The sequence below is a fragment of the Buteo buteo genome, chromosome 25 (assembly GCF_964188355.1).
Source record: "Buteo buteo chromosome 25, bButBut1.hap1.1, whole genome shotgun sequence".
Lineage (NCBI taxonomy): Eukaryota > Metazoa > Chordata > Aves > Accipitriformes > Accipitridae > Buteo > Buteo buteo.
In genome coordinates, this window is record NC_134195.1 from 4,889,186 (window position 1) to 4,910,432 (window position 21,247).

The 21,247-nt window shown below is 38.7% G+C and overlaps 1 protein-coding gene across 3 annotated transcripts in view; it reads right to left on the reverse strand.

The window, feature by feature from the left end:
• The window catches only part of NCK2 (NCK adaptor protein 2), a 53,716-nt gene that overhangs the window by 10,788 nt on the left and 21,681 nt on the right, over positions 1–21,247 (reverse strand). Inside the window, exons 1-2 of one of the 3 annotated variants that reach the window (XM_075057315.1) lie at positions 16,774–17,094; positions 268–989 (exon numbers count right to left, since the gene is read on the reverse strand). In XM_075057315.1, the coding sequence (XP_074913416.1) occupies positions 268–989; positions 16,774–16,801 (750 nt within the window). In that variant the 5' untranslated portion in view covers positions 16,802–17,094. Of the gene's footprint in view, positions 1–267; positions 990–3,741; positions 4,027–16,773; positions 17,095–21,247 lie in introns of those variants that run through there. The other 2 variants (XM_075057314.1, XM_075057313.1) reach the window with 2 other exon arrangements.

The following is a 21,247-nucleotide window of genomic DNA, read 5'->3' on the forward strand; positions in this document are numbered from 1 at the left end:
AGCCTTAAATATTTACTTGCTTGTCCACTAATTAAAAGCCCTGGGTAATACAGACCACAGCTGCTAAATTTCAGTGTAAATATCACTGCATTTCAGTAACAGACCGATTCTTGCAAGCAGTAAGCGTATCGGTTGGTAACGCCAAAGCGTTGCTTGCTTCTTTAAGGGTGGAAAGCCCTTTACTACAGCTAGGGAAGCTATTAACTGTCATGCCTGCTAACCCAAGTGTCGGGTATTACAAAGCCTGCCGGGCTGAGTACCACTTACCGAAGATTCACTATCTCTAACAAGGAAGTCTCCTTCCACTCCCCTTTCGTTCAGGGCACATTCTGCTTGGTGTCGGGTAACATTCCCGTAATACCATTCTCTTCCAGCAAACCGTCCGGTGGAAGATGGTCCCGTGTAGCTTATCTGAGGCGGATGGGAAGTGTTAATGGTAGGACCATCGCTAATGATTACTACATAGTTTTTAGGAACAAGACCAATTTGCCCTCTGGAATTTTTACATTTCCACCATTCTGGGTCGTTTTCTGGCTTTTCAATGACTTCCATCGTTTCCCCTTTTTCAAAATTGAGCTCTTCTTCTGTGACGGAGCTGAATGGATACAGTGTCTGAACAACGTGGAGTACTTTGGTGCCCTGGCCGTTACTCATGGAAGCGCCTTTCCTTAAGCTGAGAAAGCTGGGTGAATCTGCAGTTGCCTCCTCAACCTCCTCTACCACATAGTTCGAAGGAAACCAGCCAATCTGTCCATTGTAGCTACCTCTCCACCAGCCGTCGCTGCACTTCTCCATGACAATCACTCGGGATCCTTTAACAAGGGACAGTTCATCCTCCCTCTCCGCGACATAGGCAAATTTCACGTAGGCTGGAATGTTAAGATCATAAATCCGGTCGGCGCTGCTGCCGTTGGATGGGTATTCTGCGTCCGTGCTAGGAGTGGGTGAGGCGTCTCTCGCGCTCGTCTTTCTCTTGGTTTTTCCCAAACCTGTTAGAGAGAGAAACGTAAAGTGGTCATTCGGAATGCTTGTCCCCAGACTGCAAACACTGGATTTGGTGGCATGCCCCTCCATCACTTTAACAACACTGCTAAACGGAGATCTCTTCTGTGACACCGCATAGTCAGGAAACAGTAACACCTTTAAGAGATTATCTTTAACATCCAGCTGATGCAGCATCAAGTAAGGGGCAATGTGCATTATAATGGCTCTCTTCCCTTCCAGAAGTACCACAGTTTCAACACACTTAAAACCAGTGGTTTCTTCACTAGGAGAACAGCTAATCACTGGAACGGTTGCACAGCTTGCTGTTCTGTCTCTTAAAAATCCAGCCAAATGATCATGCCTTTTAATTTTAGTGATGACTTTAATTTGGCTCAAGCAAAAGATGAAAGAAAATCTACAAAAATAAATAGCACAGCAACAGAAGCTTAAGTTTCACTGCAGATTACATTTTGCTCTCTTCATTCTTCAGTCAGTCCCCAGGCAGCTACAGCTACAACTCCTTCCAACTGCAAGCCCCCTTTTGAAATCCACACTTCTTTCATCTACGTTTCATCACATACTATAAAAGCGTAAACCTGACTGTGAGGAAGACCATTTGCATACATTCCTCTGTAATATGCAAATTCTGATGTACTGTCGTGGCTTTAAATTTAGCATGAAATACAATGTACAGAAGAAACAACAATAACATTAAACACATAACTTTTTTAAAATATTCTTAATTAGAGGAACCATGCTAATGTCTGTTTAAATACGGCAGAAAAACTGCACAACACACTTGGTGTACTTTTCAAACCTTCACAGCAAGGACTGCTGAAGGTTATATATAAACAGAAAGATAAAGTGAACAAGTAGCCCTCTCTTGTGAAATTCACTTACAAAAGTTCTGAAAAGAAAACAAAAGATGAAGTCTCAGTTTAGCACAAACCAAGCAACATCCAAAATGTCGTGCAGGGGACAGAAAGCAAAAACCAACACAGAAACAGGAGCTTTTGTACTTTTCTCCATGTTCCTAGAGCCTTGCTGGCAGGTGAGAGATTCACTTGAGACACAATGAGTACACACCGATTATGGCAGACTGAATGAAAAAAAAATAAAAAATAGGACTTTGCTTTTGTTTCTTCAAATAACCTGATAGAAGAAGATGCATGCTATTTCATTTTTAACAATTCAGGACTATTTAATCTGACCACTCCACTGCTGAAAAGTGTGTTCATTTTTTAATACATAGATACATAAATATGTACATGCATACACAATTAATATCTTCAGCAAAACTGTTTGTTCAGTGCAAAACTACCTGGTTTATTTCACAGGGTTAGCTGTACAGCACAAAGAGTGCACACACGACCACACAGGGATTGCTAACTAGAAGGGTTAAATACATTAATTAATACATGTTTAAGGTCTCAGAAGACAGCAGAAAATTCCAATGATCCTAAAGTGTTTCCTGACCTTCCCCAGCAGCTCCTTGCTTCCTGCTGGAGCCTGCTTACATCCTAATGTCATTCTAACTACATCATTTCAGCCGACAGCCAGTGGCTGCACTTTCAGGCAAAAAGAGGGAGAGCAGCTTATTGTACTAGGGGAGACAATCGCAGGAAAAGAATGTCCAAGCAAGGGCTAATCAGAAGCTGACCAGGCTCTGGTCTCTGCCAAGACTGGAAATTTTCATCAGTTTAGAGATCGTTTGCAACCAAAAGACAAGGATGTATCAGAATTTAGGAGCATTAAATTAGGGTGATAGAAACCAACACAACTTAAGGGTTGTTCTGTTAGGAAAGGGGGGAAATTACTTGTATAACTTCATGGAAAACAAGCAATTTTATTTCAATAGATTCACTCTACATAAAGCCCTACACTGAGACTGAACCTTCCAGATTAAAAGCTTAGGTTTTGATGTGCTTTGTAATGGAGATCTGCAGCACCACTTCTTGGAATTACAGCAGCAGAACTAATAAAATAAAAAAACCCAGCAGATGATGAAGTAGCTAGCCAGAAGAAAACTAGTTGAAAATCAGAGCACAGAGATAACTGTGAGCTATGGGGATGTAGTGTGATAAGAGAATGCCATAAACTGAAGTATCTAGAGAAGAAATTGTTGACAAACAGGTGAAAAAAAATTTCTGAATTCCAATAAAAGTGTCTAAACATTTAGCAAAAGGTTATCATCCAAGCACTCTTTCACTTGGAGTTTCAGCGGTTGCATCTTTTTCCACAAACTTTCCAATGCTGTGTCTGACATTTAAAATGTTCCTTTCTATCCTCCCCATTCAACACAAACCATAACGACACAGAAGAAAAAAACCCCAAACAACAGAAACTTCACTTGTTTTTCTTTATCAATAAAGGCAGTCAGAGCTCTTCAGTTTAAGCTTAACATTTAATGTAACCAAACTTTTTAAGGCCGATAGCATGGTAATGATTATTAGCCTTTTGCACTACCAGTGACATGCACCAAAGACTCTGTTTCCAGCTGGTTTGAGCAAGGTAACTGACTATGCAGAGACCCAGCTGCAGCCAAGCACAGCAAAGGGCATGCACAACATTATCTAACACTCATTTTTTCTGTGAGGCTACAACATTCATAACTGCGTCTATGACAGAAGAGGAAACAAGTTGTTCCGTGAGCAGAACGAAGGAAATCTGTTCCTGTTTTTCTCCTTACACCTCCTGCCGCACTATTCCTCCTCTGCCTCCCCCATCTCCTGCAGGATCCACAATAAACCCCCTTACCATATGACTGCTTTCGCATCCCCCTCGTCCTTCTCATACCTCCAGCTCCCCAGTGCGATCTCCAAACTGCCCTCGAAGTATACTCCATGTCCCCTGGTGTTGCCCTCCCTACCTTTGTTGGGCTGGCCAGCCAAGCACCGTGCCCAGCGCCCCGCTGTCCTTCAGCCCCGCTTGGACGGAGCAAAGAGCTGGAATTGCTCTGGCTTCTCCTCCAGTGAGGGACACCAACAATGACCCTCCCAGGCACCAAGTTGGAGAAAAGTAGTTAGCTTATCTCTGCCAGTCTGTCAAGTTTGCTTAAAATTGGCTGAGTTATCAAGGGTGGACAGATGGACGGACGATGACAGCTGACTGTGACAGCATGACTACTGCAAGCTTCATTTCCTTAGGAAACAAGTCTAAAAATATAATTTAGTAGGGTGGCTGGTCATAGCTAAGCAAGAATAAACTAAGCACGATTATAAACTTCGTATGCATCTATGACAAAATCAGAACTCCATTGAAAAAAAAGTACAATCTACATAAGTCATCTCTGGAAGAGTAAATGCTGCCATTACTCGCTACTAACAGAAATGTTCGCTTACTACGATTTGCAAGGGTATCCCTATTCTTATGTCCAAATGGAATAAGACCCATGTAATGAATTTCATGGAAAACATTCAAGCACTTTGGGAGTCACATTTGGGAGAGTCAAATATACTTGTAATGGCAGTCATTATTTTGGCATTTTTATTGTCTTTGTTTTAATGAAAACTTATCTACTAGTGAGATACAACTGTATTTTCCCATTCTGACTCATTGGTTACAGTTCACTTGAAGCCGTAATCCTTTGTAATGCAACTAAAATCTAAAGCAATGGATCAGCTTTCAAGTGAGGGGAAAACAGTGGGAGCAAATGCACTGCAAAGCAGCAGAAAGCCTGGTTTACGTGATGGCATCTCGTTGGAAATAACACTGTTCACAACTACAGCTGACCCACACTAAGCCAGCTCATTTTCATTCTTACAAACAAGCTGCCAAATGAGGTGAGTAGGTTTAATTTTTAGGTGGATATATTGCTGAGATTAAAAAAACTGGTTAGCATCCTTTCCAGAGAAGGGACCCACTGCAAATGCTCCTCCTCTCCGCAGTGAAAGAAATCCGCTGGCCCCGAGGTTAGTCCTAGGGAGACTCAGAAATGTGCCTCCCGCATTATTCCATGCCCTCTTCCTTTCCTCGCTCAGTTGCAGCTCTAAAGAATAGCTTGTTTTGCGAGCAGCAGGCTGAAGGAAGACCAGTTTCCTATGAATTTGCTTCCTGTCTCTTAAGTCCCCATTGTGCAAACCCCAACTTTACACCCTTTCGTTACCAGCTTGTCCCCGTGACAGCCTTCCCGTTGTACCCACAGCTCCTCCAGCTCGTACCTCCAATGCCCTCTCCCCTGCAGCACTTCCAGCCTTCCCACCTTGCATTCTTTAAGCTCCCCCAGGAAGCCCCAAAGTGGTGGAATTTCCTTCTGGTCACTCCCTTTTGGCCCGTTACCGTGATAGTGCCAGTTCCCCTACCCCTACCTACGTCTTCTGCCATGCTGGCTACGCTCCTGGCCCAAAGCTCAGCCACCCATCAGACAGCACAGATGCCCCGACTGCCCAGCCTTCTCCTGCTAAAACCAATTTATCTTCCTTCAGCGAAGGCACTGAAAAAGGCTGTGTAGCCACAATCTTTATGAAAATTGGTGCCTAGGAGAAACAAGTTTAATTAAAACTTCATCTTGATACATACTTTATCAAATACATAGATAATGCTTGTATAAAAAGGGATTTTGCTGCCACTAAATTCATATCCCATTTGCTAATTATGGTTTGTATTACATACTACCTTTACTAGAAAAGGCCCATTTACAAAACACGTTATCTTCCTAATTTTAGGAAGACTTATTTAATGAGTCTTTCCATGCTCCTGCAAGCTGGTGTCCTTGCCGGAAACTGATGAGTGACCACATTTTGTATTTTAACTGCTTTTGCTCATCCCCAGAGGTGAAAGAAGATTCACTGACACGGCTGTATAACGCATCTCCGCAGGCTTATCTGTACTCATATTTATTTTATTAAGTTCTATTTAAGAATAACATGCACTAAACACTGAAAATATTTGCAGTCAAATTGTCTAGCATCCCCCTCCCAAGACTGCTCCCTAAATTTATTACATCTTGTATGTCACTTAACTTTAAATAGACTAAAACCAGTTGCATTTCTTTTCCAAAGGATTTTTGATACCTCAGATTACTGACTTTTCCATTCTCCCATTTTCTGCATATAAAAAAAGGTCAGTCAATACCCAAAGCCAATTTCTGAAAAATCGTTGGCAAGTGAAACTAGTGTCATCTGAATTCTCCCAACCTACCTTTTCTAAAACCTTTTCCAATTTTAATATATAAATCTTGAGCAAAAACATTTTCTGTAGCTTACTTGTGCATCAAATCACATTCACAGGACAAAAAAAAAAAAAAGGCCTTTCAGAAAAAAGGTGCAATACAAGAAAACTGTATTGTTTTGAGAAATCATAAAGGCAACACTAAACAATTTTGAAAACAGAATTCCTCAATCCAGCACTCAACGAAAGAGACCATGCCACTAAATATGCCAGATACAACTGCTTAAGAAGCCTCCAACAACTTCTCATTAAAATACCGAGAGCAATTAAGGAAGAACACCCCCCACTCCCCCCCCCCCAGTGACCTTTAAACTACAAAAAACACTGCAAAACCAACAACAAAACTGCCCCAATACAACTGAGCTCTTGGAAACTACTAGATTTCTACTAAATGGTATCCTTCAAATATCCTCTATCACTTTTGAAGTAGCTAGTTTTAAGTCTAAATAAACAGCTGGAAATATAATAACAAATGCTACTGAGTAATACCGTTACCTTCCCTCTCCCTGTGGCAATTAGAAAATCAACTTTTAATATATTTTCTTTTATTGCTATATTTACATATTGTAATAGATTCTTTTTCATAACAAGTCAGAACTGATTTTTGTATCATGTATTCAACCTTTCATGTTTGAAATTAGTCTTCCATCAGTTATTATATATTATTACAAAGCTGTAAATCAGCAAAAAAGTTACCTCAAATATGTAAGGGTCATCAAATTGATATCTTGAATTAATAGTACATCAAATACTGCCAGCTACTTTCTTTCACAGTATATTTACAAATACAACAAGCTTTTTCTCAATTAAAAGACTAAATTATTTGACCTAGTCAAAACACAGGAACTGATACTAAAGCTGAATTAAAAGCACGCTTATGTACAGTCAAAAACAAAGGTGGGTAAAAATTGGTATATTTAATTTTTCTCTCTCTAAACTAAATTTTCTAGTGAAAATTTAGGATCCCTGCCTTCCCACCTCGTGGCTCCCCACCAGCCCCAAAGTTGCCCAAACCAGCCATGCCTTCCTCAAAGAGACTTGCTCTGCAGTCATGTTAGCATCCCACCCCCCCACCCAAAAAAAAAAAAAAAAAAAAAAAAAAAAAAAAAAATCGGCCCATGATCCACGGTTCTGTCAAAAGCTGCCTAACCAAACACGACACCGGGCTGATTTCGATGGGTCCGCAGGAGTGCCGCGGCGGTGGGGTTGTGGTTTGCGGGGCTGAGCACCTCCTTCCTTGCATGCCATGACACCCTCGCCCGGCTTCCCAGTTTGCAGTGCCTTCCAGCACGACGCTCAACTGCAGTGCTTGACTTCGCAGCTATTCTGTATCAAAGGGACTAATACATAAACCCAAAGGTATTGGAAAGAGGAGGAAAAAGGGAGAAAATTCCGGGAGACGGTTCCTTCAGCTTCTACCTTAAATCTTATCCATGCTGCCACAACTCTCACACAAACTGTCAAAGCATGGGTTTTAAACATAACATGAATGAGTATTTGAAAAATTATTTATGGGAAAGAATAATTAAAAAAAAAAAAATCTTTCCTTGGCATTACAAATAACCCAGAAACTGAAATTTCTTTACATTACTGGTCATGCTTCTCTGAATTAAAAAAAAAAAACAAACCAAACCAACCAAATCAACAACAAAGCAGTTATTTGTAAAATTTTTCATACAAATTTTAATGCATCTCAATTTGTGTACCCTCCTTCTAGAGTAAAATGCTTTAAACAGTACTACTTGCTTTATGGTTAAAAAAAAATGATCATAGAAGCAACCACAAAGAGCATAAGTACAGTACATTTTTTATGAAAATATTTTCATTTTAATCAGATTTTTAAAATAATGTTTTTCTTCTTCAAAAATAAACCCATTATAATTCAATTTGAAACCAGGCACTCCAGAGCTGAAAAATTTAAGACTACTATAATCTATTAAGACAAGTTCCATTAAACAGCTGAAACATTCAAGCAAAACAAGTTTGAGGCTGATAAATTTAAGGAAGTCAAACAAATGAGCTAGGAGAACTCCTAGTATAAATACCTAGAGCAAGAGCTTGTTCAAGTACTGAATAGTCATCTCTGAAAAAGTTAGGAAAAAGTATTTTCAAAATAATTTCTGTTAAGTTTAGTGACTTATATAAAAACCTAAAGAAAACAATTTCAGCTGAGATGGAAATATGTTTTAGTTCCCCCAAATATAAAACCAAATTTTACAGAACAGCTCTCCTAGTTCTAAAAATCTTCAGAGACAAGGTAACCAAGGTAATTCTCATTCAATTTACTAATCAAGTGTTTTATGTAAGATGCAGCAGGGACAAGCAAGTTTATTTAGAGGTAACATTTATTTAACATTTTAGCCAATTTATATTTAAGATACTTAAAATAATGATTTTTCCTGTGCATTTTAATAGAAATGCAATTCCATCTGGCTTCACACATATGCAGTTAAAAAAAATGATCCTTCTCTGTTTACCAAATAAATTATTCATCGCCTAATACTAAGGCTCTGAATTATATTGCATATTAATGCATACAGTTAATAAGTATGCAAAGTGTACAGTGTTTTCTTAAAAAAAAAGTATTAAAAAGGAAGTAATTAACTTTTCAGGAAAATTCTTAAGAAAAAAACATAAACCAATGTAAATTAAGTAATTCATTCACCCAATACAGAGACGAACACATAATTTCTTGACAGCTGGAATGTCCAGATCAGACGTTCATTTAGCTTTATGTTATTTATTATTATTATTATAATTTTAAATTAACTTGTCTTTGCTTCTTTATTAAAAAGGAATTCGGCAGACTGAAGTTTCTTCTGTTACACAGAAAGAAAACCCAAACATTTCTGCACATTTTCAGTCTGCAACCTCCCACGCCTTCTTCTCCCCCTCCACCTACATGTCCAGTTTCCAAGCGAATGTTCAAAGGCCAAGATCCATGGGATAGTCAGTATTTTAGAAGAAACATCTCCATCAACAGCACTCTTTAAAGAACACTGCTATAAATCCTAGAAATCTTTAACTGCATTTGTGATAGAGAAATGAAACCTTACAGCTCTATTAATGACTTTTTGTATCTTCTTTAAGAAGCTCAATACCAAAAAAAGCCACAGTAGAACAAATCAGAAATTCTGACATTTCAACAACCAGTCTGCTTTATCACTATGTTTTTCAAACACAAGAAAAAGTAGTGTCAAAGTTTCCCATACATCAAACACTATTTGGTATGGAGGCTTCCATAAAGAAATCAACTCAACAACTGTATTAAAAACAACTACTGCATTAATTCTTGTAATTTAGACTGTGTTAAACATGCCTATCTCTTATCAGGAAAGGTACATTCAAATTCCAGTACTAGATAAGGCGCTTCCTGTACCCAGAGTGTTTTAGAGCAAGAGGTTAAAATGAAAGATGTACTACAGGGACATACGTGGACAGAGTTTTCCAAAGGCATCAAACACACGATCCGAAGGCTTCCATCAACCAACTCGTGTATGTTCTTACCCCAGTGGAAAAGTGAAGTTGATGAAGTCTTACTAGGCAAACTCAAAATGGCCTTGGGATTTTAAATCCTCTATGGAATAGGAAAATGGCTGCCCTAGTCTCAAAGAGAAGGCATACAAAATGAACGGGGTTTCTCAAGATCTATAGTTCCAAATTCTGTCTACAAACTTAAATTGAAGACAGCTTGCTTTAAATACACAGTCTTTGCTTTCAAATAGAGATCATTTCCACCTACTTTGTAATCTTACTACTGATGCTCTCTTGATTTTGTAGGATACCCCGATAAGAAAAAATGACGAGGACTACCTATCGTTCTAAGAACAGATCTATATGGTTTGGGGTGAAGGTACCCCCCCAGCCCTGTAGGACTTCTCAGTGCTTTCTGTTCCCTTGATGTAGAGAAGGAAAGCTATCCCATTTTGCCTCTCCTTCACTAGCACTAACACAATATTGACAAAGAAACCCCTAGTATGCATGAGGTGCTCCCCACCGTCTACCCCAATACATGCTCCTGTCCCTTAGTAAGTATACAACAGCTTATGTTCGCCCTCCTCCAGCATTTGATGGAAAGATGACTTCTATTTAGCTATCTCACATTTATATTAAGTACAAGAGGTGCATGGGACAGCTAAGGATACAAATCCAACTTGCTAACATGAACCCACTCAATTTTTTATTTAAAAAAAACCCAAAAAACCACCCCAAAACCAAAACTGCAGGTACATAGTAGACTACCCTGAATGTAAGATGATGACCCTCCAATTTAAACACTCTTCCAGATAACTGAGAAGGAATGACTCTATTTTGGATACAGGCAATTATAGTATTAACTTTGTCTTTTCACTTCTTGTTTGCTCAAATTTGCTCTCAAATCTGTACCTGAAAATGAAAGGCTTAAGAGGTGTTACAAACACAGATTGAAGTTTAGATCATTGAGCCCAAACCTGAACAGATTAATTACAAAGGAGTAATTATACAGCCCCTCAATTCAAAGAAATGCATTAGAAGACTAAAGGACAATCTCTCAGCATCAAAAAGCTCAAGATAGTCCCCCCGCAATGTAACATGGTCAGATAGTCTTTGAGGTTATAGCGTTTTATTCCAGTTGGCTCATACCAACACCAAGCATGATATAAACCTTTAGTAATTCTACCACAAGGTCAGAATGACAATGCTATACTATACTAATGTTTTCAAACATTAAATACCATCTTACAACAAAATCCAAGGTGTTTATTACTTTTTCCGTTGGAAACCTCAGAACTCCTTAGAAGCCTGTCATAGATACTGCAATTTTATTCAGAGCTTCTTTTAGGAAAGGAAAGCAAAGTAAATACCACCTTTTCTTTCTTAACTTCCTCTCTGAATTGTAATGCCCATAGCTTCATTAATCAAGGGCTCTCAGGTTATTTGCAACTTCATACACAACACCAGACCTCCCCATCACTGAAGGAGAAGTAACAGGGGAAAATGGCCCCTTTAACAAAACAGCCCGTCTCCTCTGAGGTTTAGCCCTCACGGCCAAAACACAAAACCCCACAACTCACACGCAAACTAAAAAAAATTTATTCTATAGATTAAAACTCAAGAATGAATTATTAAGCAATATAGTAATAAATTTAGCTCCCGTTCTGGAGAACAACTTCCTGAATGACCAATTAAAAAAAATATCTTACAGATTTCTAAATTGGTATAACCCATGTACAAGAACAACAGCACTTTCACTACATCAAAATACATTTTCCCTTTCTTTTTTCTTTCACCTTCCATTTTCTTTCATTTACAAGGTCCCAAAGACTGCTAAATAGAGGCGATGGCAATGATAAGATATAGTTTAGACACTCTACAGCCAAAGTCCTAGATCAATTTTCTGGTCCAAAATACAGCTATAAGTAGTCACCTAGTAGAAACAGCACGCCTGAACATCCACCTCGCCAACCTGACCACCCATTGACGTTAAGAGCAGTGTCTGTGCAAATCAGTTTGCTGTGACCACAAAAACTACTTGTCAGTAAAAAACCATGTTCAGCACTGAAGTGACTCTCCAAGAAAGCCATCTCAGCCACTAGAACCCTCCTCCTGAAAAATAACAGAGGTGGGTATTTTCTCTCATGTAGCAGGTTTATGCTGGGAGTCTGCATACACTGCACACATCTTGATTCCTGCTTTATGGATGCACTCCACATAACATTTCTGAGACTCAGAAGAAGGAAGGAAATCTTCTCTTGTACATTCTAAGATAAAGCCCATTTTTTTTTGGCGTGAATGCTAATTTAGAAATTTTGTTGGCATAGTATGAAAACATGTCCCAGGATGGCCACCTATTGTTCAGGTCTTCAAAATACCCGAGAAACAGAAAGCAATGGAACCCAAGTGGGACCACGCAGAGAAAAAGAAACAAATTAATACTCTGAAAGACACTGGAAGATTATATGTTAAGACAGCCCAAGGCCTCAAAAAAAGAGAGATCCAGTAATACTGAAAGAATTATTTAGGGATGCATACTAGAGGAAATACCCACACCTAAATGAGAAGAATTCCCCTATGATGCTAAGACAGTAGAAAGAGCAGCTGCTGTCACTTTAATATAGAAAAATCTCATCCTCTGAGTCACTGGAATTCTTTGGCAAATGACGTCCCCAAGACTACATAGACAAGCTATTGGTTTTTAGAAGGGTGACCCAGCTATACACACCAAACAAGGTATACGCGAGACCTCAAAATGAGCTACTGTGGACTGCTTCTTCTCTGCTGCCACCCTCACGTGCTAGGACGTGAAGCTAACGGAGAGGACAGTACGCAGAGACCACATTTTCTGGAGAACCGTGGTCACCACATCCCCCCATAAGCACACGTTTACGGGGAGGGTCCAACCCAGGCAGCAGCAGGGTGCAATGCGGTGACCCACGCTGCGGCCACGGTTCTGGTGCTTCGGCGGACTTTGGTCTTCCCAGGAACCTGCGGGAAGGGAAGACAGAAGGAAACACAATACAAGAAATCCAGTACGATGCTACTTGGAAAAAAAAAGGTACTCTATTTAGTCACTGCCTCAGAAGAAGAGACATCATTAGCACATCGCTTAAAGGATTTTATTCTATGGAAAAAAATGAAACATCAAAAGAGTTGAGGGTTCAGACGCAAACTTTTAACGCTAAGAGAGCAAAAGGCTCTGCCTCCACGGCTGGAACAGGGTGTAGGAAGAGCTACTGGCAATGGGGTGACTCTCTTTAATAGGGAACAAAGAAACTACCTTGGGAGCTAATTTTGGGCTTGCTCTAAGGCCAAACACAATTACTCATTGAAACATAACTGGCTCAGAGAGGGGCAAAACCAAGGGTCCTCAAAGGTGACAGCTGAGGGAAGTAATACCGCCAAAGACACCAGTACACGCAGCCACACTGAGTTAAGGCGATCCTTTTATCTTTTCAGAACATAATTATGACTAAAATAAAGGCTCGTTCTGCAATCTGTAAATGTCAAATTGTACCTCCAAGCACACACATAAACTGCACAGGGAGGGGGGAGGCACAAAACTTCTATTACAACATAAAGAACAGATTTATTCACTCAATGTGGACTAAAACCAGCAAGATTTCTTTATGCCTTCAGCCTTGAAACATTTTACTGCGACCACTGTATTGGAAAAATCTGCTGAAAGGTAGGACACATCATGGCTTCCATTATATGTTTGTTTCAAACTCCTGAAGCAGCAAATCCTTTAAATAATCCACCTCAATAAATAATTCACGTTAAGACAAACTTTCAGCAGAATATAATACATGCAAGTGTAAACTGAAAAAAAGAGCAAACTTCTGCTCCCATCACCAGCCAGCGCTGGAGCTCAGGGGCACCGCAACAAGCTGCAGGTTCTGCTTTCACTGCTGCTTTTGGCTTTTCACCTCGGATCAGATAAAGGGCCTGATGCATACATCCGGCAGAGAAAGTCTTTTATCAAGCAGTAAAAGAAGCATTACTCCGTACCTTGAGTTCTCCAGAACATTTACCAATTTTCTTTGCTTTCAAGTCCTTTTGCTGCAGGTAACAAAAAAGCATGAAGTTTGTGTTTTATTTTGTTTTGGGGTTTGGTGGGGTGGTTTGTTGTTGTTTTTTTTTGAATTAGTCTGTTCTGCAATTTCAGATGTTTTTCCTTCTTAAGCACACATTCTTTTAGAAATTATAACAGTATTTTTTAGAATGTCTGATTTTAGTTACACAAAGCGGAGACTTCAATTCCTTTAATGCTACTTTCACTGGACATATTTGATATGCATAAAGTTATTTAGATTTTTACAGGCATACAATAGGTCCATAACCATAAATTTCTGAATTTGTTTTGCATTCTGGGTAACTATTTTAACACCCATAATAGTAACACTACTTCAAAATTAATATATTCTTTTGCCATTATGTATATATCAAATTGATAGTGAGATAGCAGACCCTACTGCGTCAGCAATATCTTCTTGTATCATTTTCCATATGCAGAGCTACTGCTATTGAATATGCCTCTAGATCTTCAAAGACCATCAATGAACTGAAAATAGTCACTTAAGCTAAGTCTATGTTTTTATGATGATCATGAGGCAGATATATTTCCAGAAATTAGCAAAGCATTTGAATTCCTTATCATACAAATCATCTGCTACCACTCCAATGGTATTAGCACTGCCAGCTCCTAACTCCACATGCTCTAATGGGAATGGAAGAAATCTCTTCTCTGTGTTTTGAAATCATTGTGAGCATCTCCCATTTCTCCTTTCTCAGCATCTACTGACAGGAATCCATGCAACCAGACTGATCTATCATTACTGTGAAGATGAAAGAAATGCAATTGTTCCAGCTTTTTTTTTTTTTTTTTTTAAACCACCAAAGACACCACACCTAAACAGAGCTCCCATCAGCTTCTCTCACTACCCCAAAACCACGTTCCTCAGTTTCATCACCGGTGAAGAGTCACCACTGTTGCCATGCTGTCCCACAAACAAACATGCTTACTTTGAGCAATGCAACTAAAAAAGGAGGACGCAGTGCAGCAGGGAAAGTGCTTTTGCTGAACAAATTCAACCATAGCATAAGCTATTTTAACACATGGATTCTAGGCAACTGAGCAAGAATTTGTGCTTCATGTAAAAACTTCAACTACTTCCTCTCTGTAAAGATGAACTTAAATTCCTGTATATCGACTGCTTAAAAGTGCCAGTACAGACAGCTTAGCCTCATCCAGTCCTCCAAGAGACACGACAGACGTGCCACTACTGTCATGCCCACATTTTCTGACAAGCTAGAAAGCTTCAAAGCAACATAAAGTGACACAGGAAAAATACTTTTTTTGTGTTGAATTCCTATCAAGGGGATTTTACCGCTAATTTCAACTGGAGATATCTGGCTAAATGAAAGACTTTGTATCATTCCTTCTTAGAAATCTTTATATATGATAAATAATTTGACAGCTACAAACTGTAGAAAGTTCTGAAGGTTGGTTGGTTTGGGTTTGTTTTTGTTTTTGTTTTTTTTTAACATCAAATTTATTAAATGCCTGCTCTTGAGTGGAAAAACTAGCATTTCTTACAGGTCTGTGACAAGGAAGTCCAACAACATTGGGAACTCCAAGTTCTAAAGAGATTAAAATAACTTCTGTTTGTCTTACAAGGCAGCTCTGTTTTTATTAACATGAGCTCTACAAAGCTTAAGAGGCTGTGCTATACAACAGTGTATTTATTTTACAATGATACCATATTTATCCTTATTTCCACCATTCTTTCATCCTGTAGTAAATTTTACACCCACATGGTGTCCAGAAAATACTAAAATGGAAAACAACTAATTAAGAACTAATAGCAATATTTTCAAACTAGTACTTGGTCATATTACCGATTTAATGTGTTTTCTGTGATTTCGAAGCTAATATGGCTAAGGCAGTTGGCTGATAAACACAAATTGATCAAGCAAAGAGTACGAAAGACTCTATTTATAGCTACGACTGTGCCAGAAAGACTGTGTATGCTTCTCATGATTACGCTTTTAAAAACCTAGTGCTGAAGAACTGGAAAAAGTTCAGTTAAAACCCACAACAATCAAAGTCATGTAAGTAACTTTCACCAGTGAAAGACTCGAGTATTGAAATTTGATTACTAAAGACAAGATTTAGAAGCGATTTGATGAATGTCAAAATACCACCTTGTACAATTAAATCTACTAGACGTACCAAGTCAGAACTACCGAAATCAGACCACTAAGATATTTTAAAAAAGAAAAAATCCTCACAACCAAAATAAAAATAAAGACCACTAACCCACACACCAGAAGTCTAAAGATTGACTACTTATTTGGAGAATGAGATTTCATGACCATGTTATGCAGAACTATGATGGTAATAGTTTAAATTTGAGTTGAAATATTTGTCTCTAAAAAGGAAGTACATCAAACCTCTTAACCAACAGTGTTTTCTAATGCTAAAGAAAACATTGCATTAAAAAATGATCTATTCCACATTTCTGCTTGTTACTAAGCAGTGACTGACTAATAAAAAAGAGAGCTAACTTCCCCAGCAATTTCCAGAAAGGCATGGTGAAAGTGGTATTAAGTAGCTCTCAAATGGGAAAATGTGAAGTTATAAATGTGAAAAAAAGCCAAAACCCAACCCAAAACCAACCCAAAAAACAAACACAACAAAAACCCAAACCTTTTCATATAAATAAATAAAAATAACCAGGGGAGAAGGGGAGAGGTGTAAAACTGTTGATTCCTGGAAGCGACAGTATATACAGCACTCAGGAACTGCTGCACAGATCTACAGATTGACCCAGGTAGACACGGTGGAGGCTGACAAACACAGGAAATACTCCTGGACGCTCACAACACTTCTGAAATAACATACTAGCAACAGTGATGCAAGTAAGGACTCGTTTCTGTACTTACACCTCACTTGGCAGTTCTTACTTTCCACGTGAAGAGCTGGCACACCGAGTGATTTAAAACTAAAGTTACTGAAATGTTTTGCCGACTTACAGATGCTTAATAAAGAAGTCATTTGAAGAGTCCCTCGTGCAACTTAAAGATCTCTGTGAAATGTTATCAAGATTACTGTTATTTGCCATCATTGCCAACACTCACCTCTAGTGTTTCGATTGTTCCTACGCATTTTGCAAACCTATCTCCTGTATTCTTGATGTCCAATCTCTCTTTCAATACCTTTTAATAAACCTTTCTTTTGCTGGGCATCTGTTCAAAAACCCACACTGAGTGGAAATGTCTTCAAGGTTTCTTATGCGGTTGTTCACTAAAGGGAGCAAGACTGGACACCTTTAAGAAATCCCCATTTATGCAGTGCTGGTTGTGAAGCAAAAGCAGCAACGTCCGGAAAATCGTGGATTCCCATGAAAATGACACCCTGCTGCTGGATCACGCGCATCAGTCACCCATGGCACGTTGCTGCCTGGGGAGTTGTGCTGCTGCCAGGAAAATGACTTGCAAAGGGATGGAAAAAATGCAGAAGTTTTATTTTGCTTACACAAACAACTGATTTCATAATTATTTTTACTTCCTTCAGATAAGGTTTATGTTCAGCGTGACAGAGATGAGCCAGCCAGCATAGATCATCTTTGCTGCAGAAGAGGAAACCCGTGGAGCCGTGCTCAGAGGCAGCTCTGGGGGTGGTGCTGGCAAACACCCGCTCCATCCAAATGGGTACGGGAATTCCTTCCCACCCCCGGTGCATGGGAAGAATTGCATTACAGAAAATTACAGTTTGGAAGATGCATGCTGGAGGTCTGTTGCTCAGTAAGGCTTAATCGAAATGCATAAAAAATACCCTCCCCACAAAAGAAATACTGTACAAGGAAACTATTTTAAACTTCATTATGATGAATGAAGATGAAATTTTAATCACAGGCCTGGAAGCTGTCTTTTGCCTTAAGAATAGTAATAATTACCAGATTTCATTCAATATGAGCAAACAGAAGACAGTAATTTGAAATGGCTAAATTGCCATTAACTTTTTACTCACAGTATCACTCAGTTAAGACAAAAAAGGGAATGAGAAGATGAATCATTTAAAATACTTAATAGGTGGCCTATATGCCACATTTCCATAATTAAACCCAGGCCATTGTAGCTAAGTATCCATTAGAATTCACTCAAGAAAGAGATTTAAGAACACAGAAGTAGTGTATATCAAACAGAAAAACAGACAGCCATCAATAGAAAAATTACAAGTCTCAAAATGTCTCCAAGTCACTTAAGGGAAAGCTAAAAGTTCTGGAAAATTTCCCTCATGACAGGACTAAAAGAAGATACGGTATAACAGAGTAAGCCCATAGAAGGGGAAAGACAAAGTGAATGGTGCAGAACAGGATATTGTTTTGTAAAAAGACATAGGATGGTATCTCTTCAGAAATTACTGGGGGTCATCTGAGATTTGAGGTGAGCTGTTTTTCAGTCCACAAGTAATCGATTTAATGAACATATGCTAAAAATTTAGCGACACATTTCAAAATGTGTTTAAAACACATTTAAAAGAGCTGGCTCTGAACACGTTTTATTTGCTGATGTTCTTTTCCAAAAACACTGAAATACAATGGAAATTCTAGAAGCCTTAAGACATTGCTGAAAACAGGCTGAAGTTTTAAATCATCAAGCTGCATGTTCTAGGTACCCACATGCCCATTAACCTTCCACCAACACCAAGCCAAACAGTAAAGCTGATGGGATTCTATTAATAAAGTATTCAAGGGCTGAGATTCAATTAATGACAGTCAACAGAGTTCCAGGAAAATTAGTTTTCAGCATCAAACAGGCATGACTTCATTCTCTGATGAGATTAGAAGTTTTCCTGATAAAGGCAACTTTATAAAAGGTAGTAAACTTTCATGGTATATTTGGCTTTTTATGAATGGGACACCAATGTATTAAGTGGTGCCATAAACTTTCATTAGAACACAGACTACATGGATTAAGAACTATCTAGATGATGCATCTTCAACAGCTGGCTATGGGGACTATTAATTAAATAGTAATAGCTCTTTATAGGGTCTGCCACAATTTGAACTATGGCTGGTACTCTTCATATTGATTGAATATCTGGAAGTAAGTATAAATCAACCACCGGTAATTACTGTGGATAAGCATAAGAGTGGCAGATAGCTACGGGCAATCACACAGACAATACACTACATCATTTGTGTGATAACAATGCTTTCAGATGAAATATGTTTGAACACAAGGAAACCTAATTGATTACGGTATAGGTAGGGAAAAGTGCATCTCCATGGGAGCAACCGTTTGCTGGAGCACCACAAGTATGAAAGGTGGGTCCAGGTACATCGGAGGGTCCATCCCTCTCTTTAAAGCCCGTTAGTCTTATCACTGGAAGCAACTTAGAGCCTGCTGTTTCCCTCCTGAGATTTCACAAAACTTACGATTAATTATTGACTGATTATTAAATGACTTTTTTTTTTTTAGTTCAGCACCTGATATTTTGGTAATAGCTTCAAGATCAAAGTCAGAAACAGATTTGGTTTAAGGACTAATACTTGTGACCGCCATTCCCATCTGTGCTAGGTTATCAGGTATTTTAATGTGAATTTTCTTGTGATCTTAGGAGAGGCATGTTTGGTGAGACATTAGACATACTTCTTTAAAGAGAACTTAAGAACTTGTTTCACTGGGTGCAGCAAAACTTTCAAAAGCTGTTTCACTAGATCAAACATCAGCCTTGCAATTTGCAAGCCTTTGTTAAAAAAAAAAAAAAAAAACAAACCAAGAATTGCATTCTTGATGGCCGCTCAGAACGAAGAATCCTCTAAAGGACACATGCTCTCCTTGTTCTGAATGGGAAATTACTGTACAGCCAGACAAACATGGCTTAAAGACTATATAGTTTAGCTGAGGGGGTGTTAAGAATATCCTGAGCCAATTTGTGGGTTAGGTATGGCTTAGGCAGTTTCTTACTGTCACAGGATGTACGAGCATAAAGAGCATGAGAGGTGCTTTGTACGCTTAGCAGGCACGTGTGGTCACTGCAAAAGAAAAAGCTAAGCTCTGCCACGTGATATTTTCTGCCTCAGCTGAACAAACAACACACAGAGAAAACTATTAGAAAAGGTACGGGGAAATCAGTAGATTGTAATAACGGTCCTTCAGAACTTAAAAACCTGTGTACATGTGTGCAAAGGGCTGAGGTTTAGAAGATGGAATACTAGCGAAGGCTCGGCCATGAAACCACCAAGATTTGCTCTCACACCGTTTCATCGGTCGCCACCACAGTGAAGCGAAGCACCCTGCAGCATGCAGCTTTTTTAAGATCAAGGAGGTAAACATGCATATATGCCAGCACACGCCTCTACTCTTTCACTTAAACACTTTTCTGTTGGATGTAAATAAAAATGTGTTTGTTTACATCAAGTAAGTACTGTCCACATTTTACACAAACACTTGATACATTATCACAACAGAAATGCAATCCTTTCATAAAGTAGCTTTTAGGCTATACATATATATTTTTAAACAACATAAATCCATATAAAAGGAGCTTAAAGTCACAACTGGGATTTTGATTTTAACTAGTTAATTGATGTTGGAGCTTATTCTTTATACAAATCTTTGAAAAGGCATAATCACATTTGCTGGCACTGTAACGAGTATATTCCAAGAGTATCTGTAGAGAGGCCTATGGTTTTAAATATTACCATGGTAAATCTTTTGATAACCTTATTTGCTTGCCACCTGTCCTGTAGTCCTCAATTTCCACATACTTTATAGCAGTTCAGCAGTGGAGGATACAGTAATGAAGAAGTGACCAAGAAGTCTAACCTGTTAGACACAGCATTAGCACAGGACGGCTGCAATAAACCTATAAGAGCTATTGCCATTTTATTTTTAAGCAAACTTTTTTGCTTCCTAACAAGTCCAATCCCAAATTTTAATTTTTCTGTTGAAGAGTCAGTATTTTCTACAGCAAACTGCAACAGAGTAAGTTTTCCCTATGTAAGACTTCACAGGTAAAAACCAAAACACAAGCAAAAAATAGCCTCAAAACACCTCCAGGTGCATATCTGTTTCTGTTTTATTCACTATATCCTAAAATACCACTAGTAGGGGTTTTTTGGCCTCTTATATGTAAAATGATCACTTATCACTGTTTAACATTTCCTAGCCATATGCAAAGCCCTTTATTTTTTAGTAATTTAAGCAGTCACTAAAAGTAATTGCAAAAATAAAGAAAAAAGAATTCATTTCACCTGACTTCCAAATACATTTCTTCAAAATACACTCAAAATTTTTCAGAGGTATATTATTTTTTATATATGATACACTGTTGTGAAGAATTTATGTGCAAGTATAAAACAGAGTACATATGAAGGACTTGGAAGCAGAAGGAACATCTCAGACCACAGAAACTTAACCCCTGACATTGCACATAGCCATATCATATAATCCCATTCATAAACTGGTTTAGCTTTGCTGTGATAGCTATGCTGAACAATACAGTTTACATCCTATTTCTGAGCAAGAGGACTTGGCATGAGAGGAGAGGATTCAGCATTTGGTATCTCAATGAAAACACAGTTCTTCAGCCACTGAAAACATA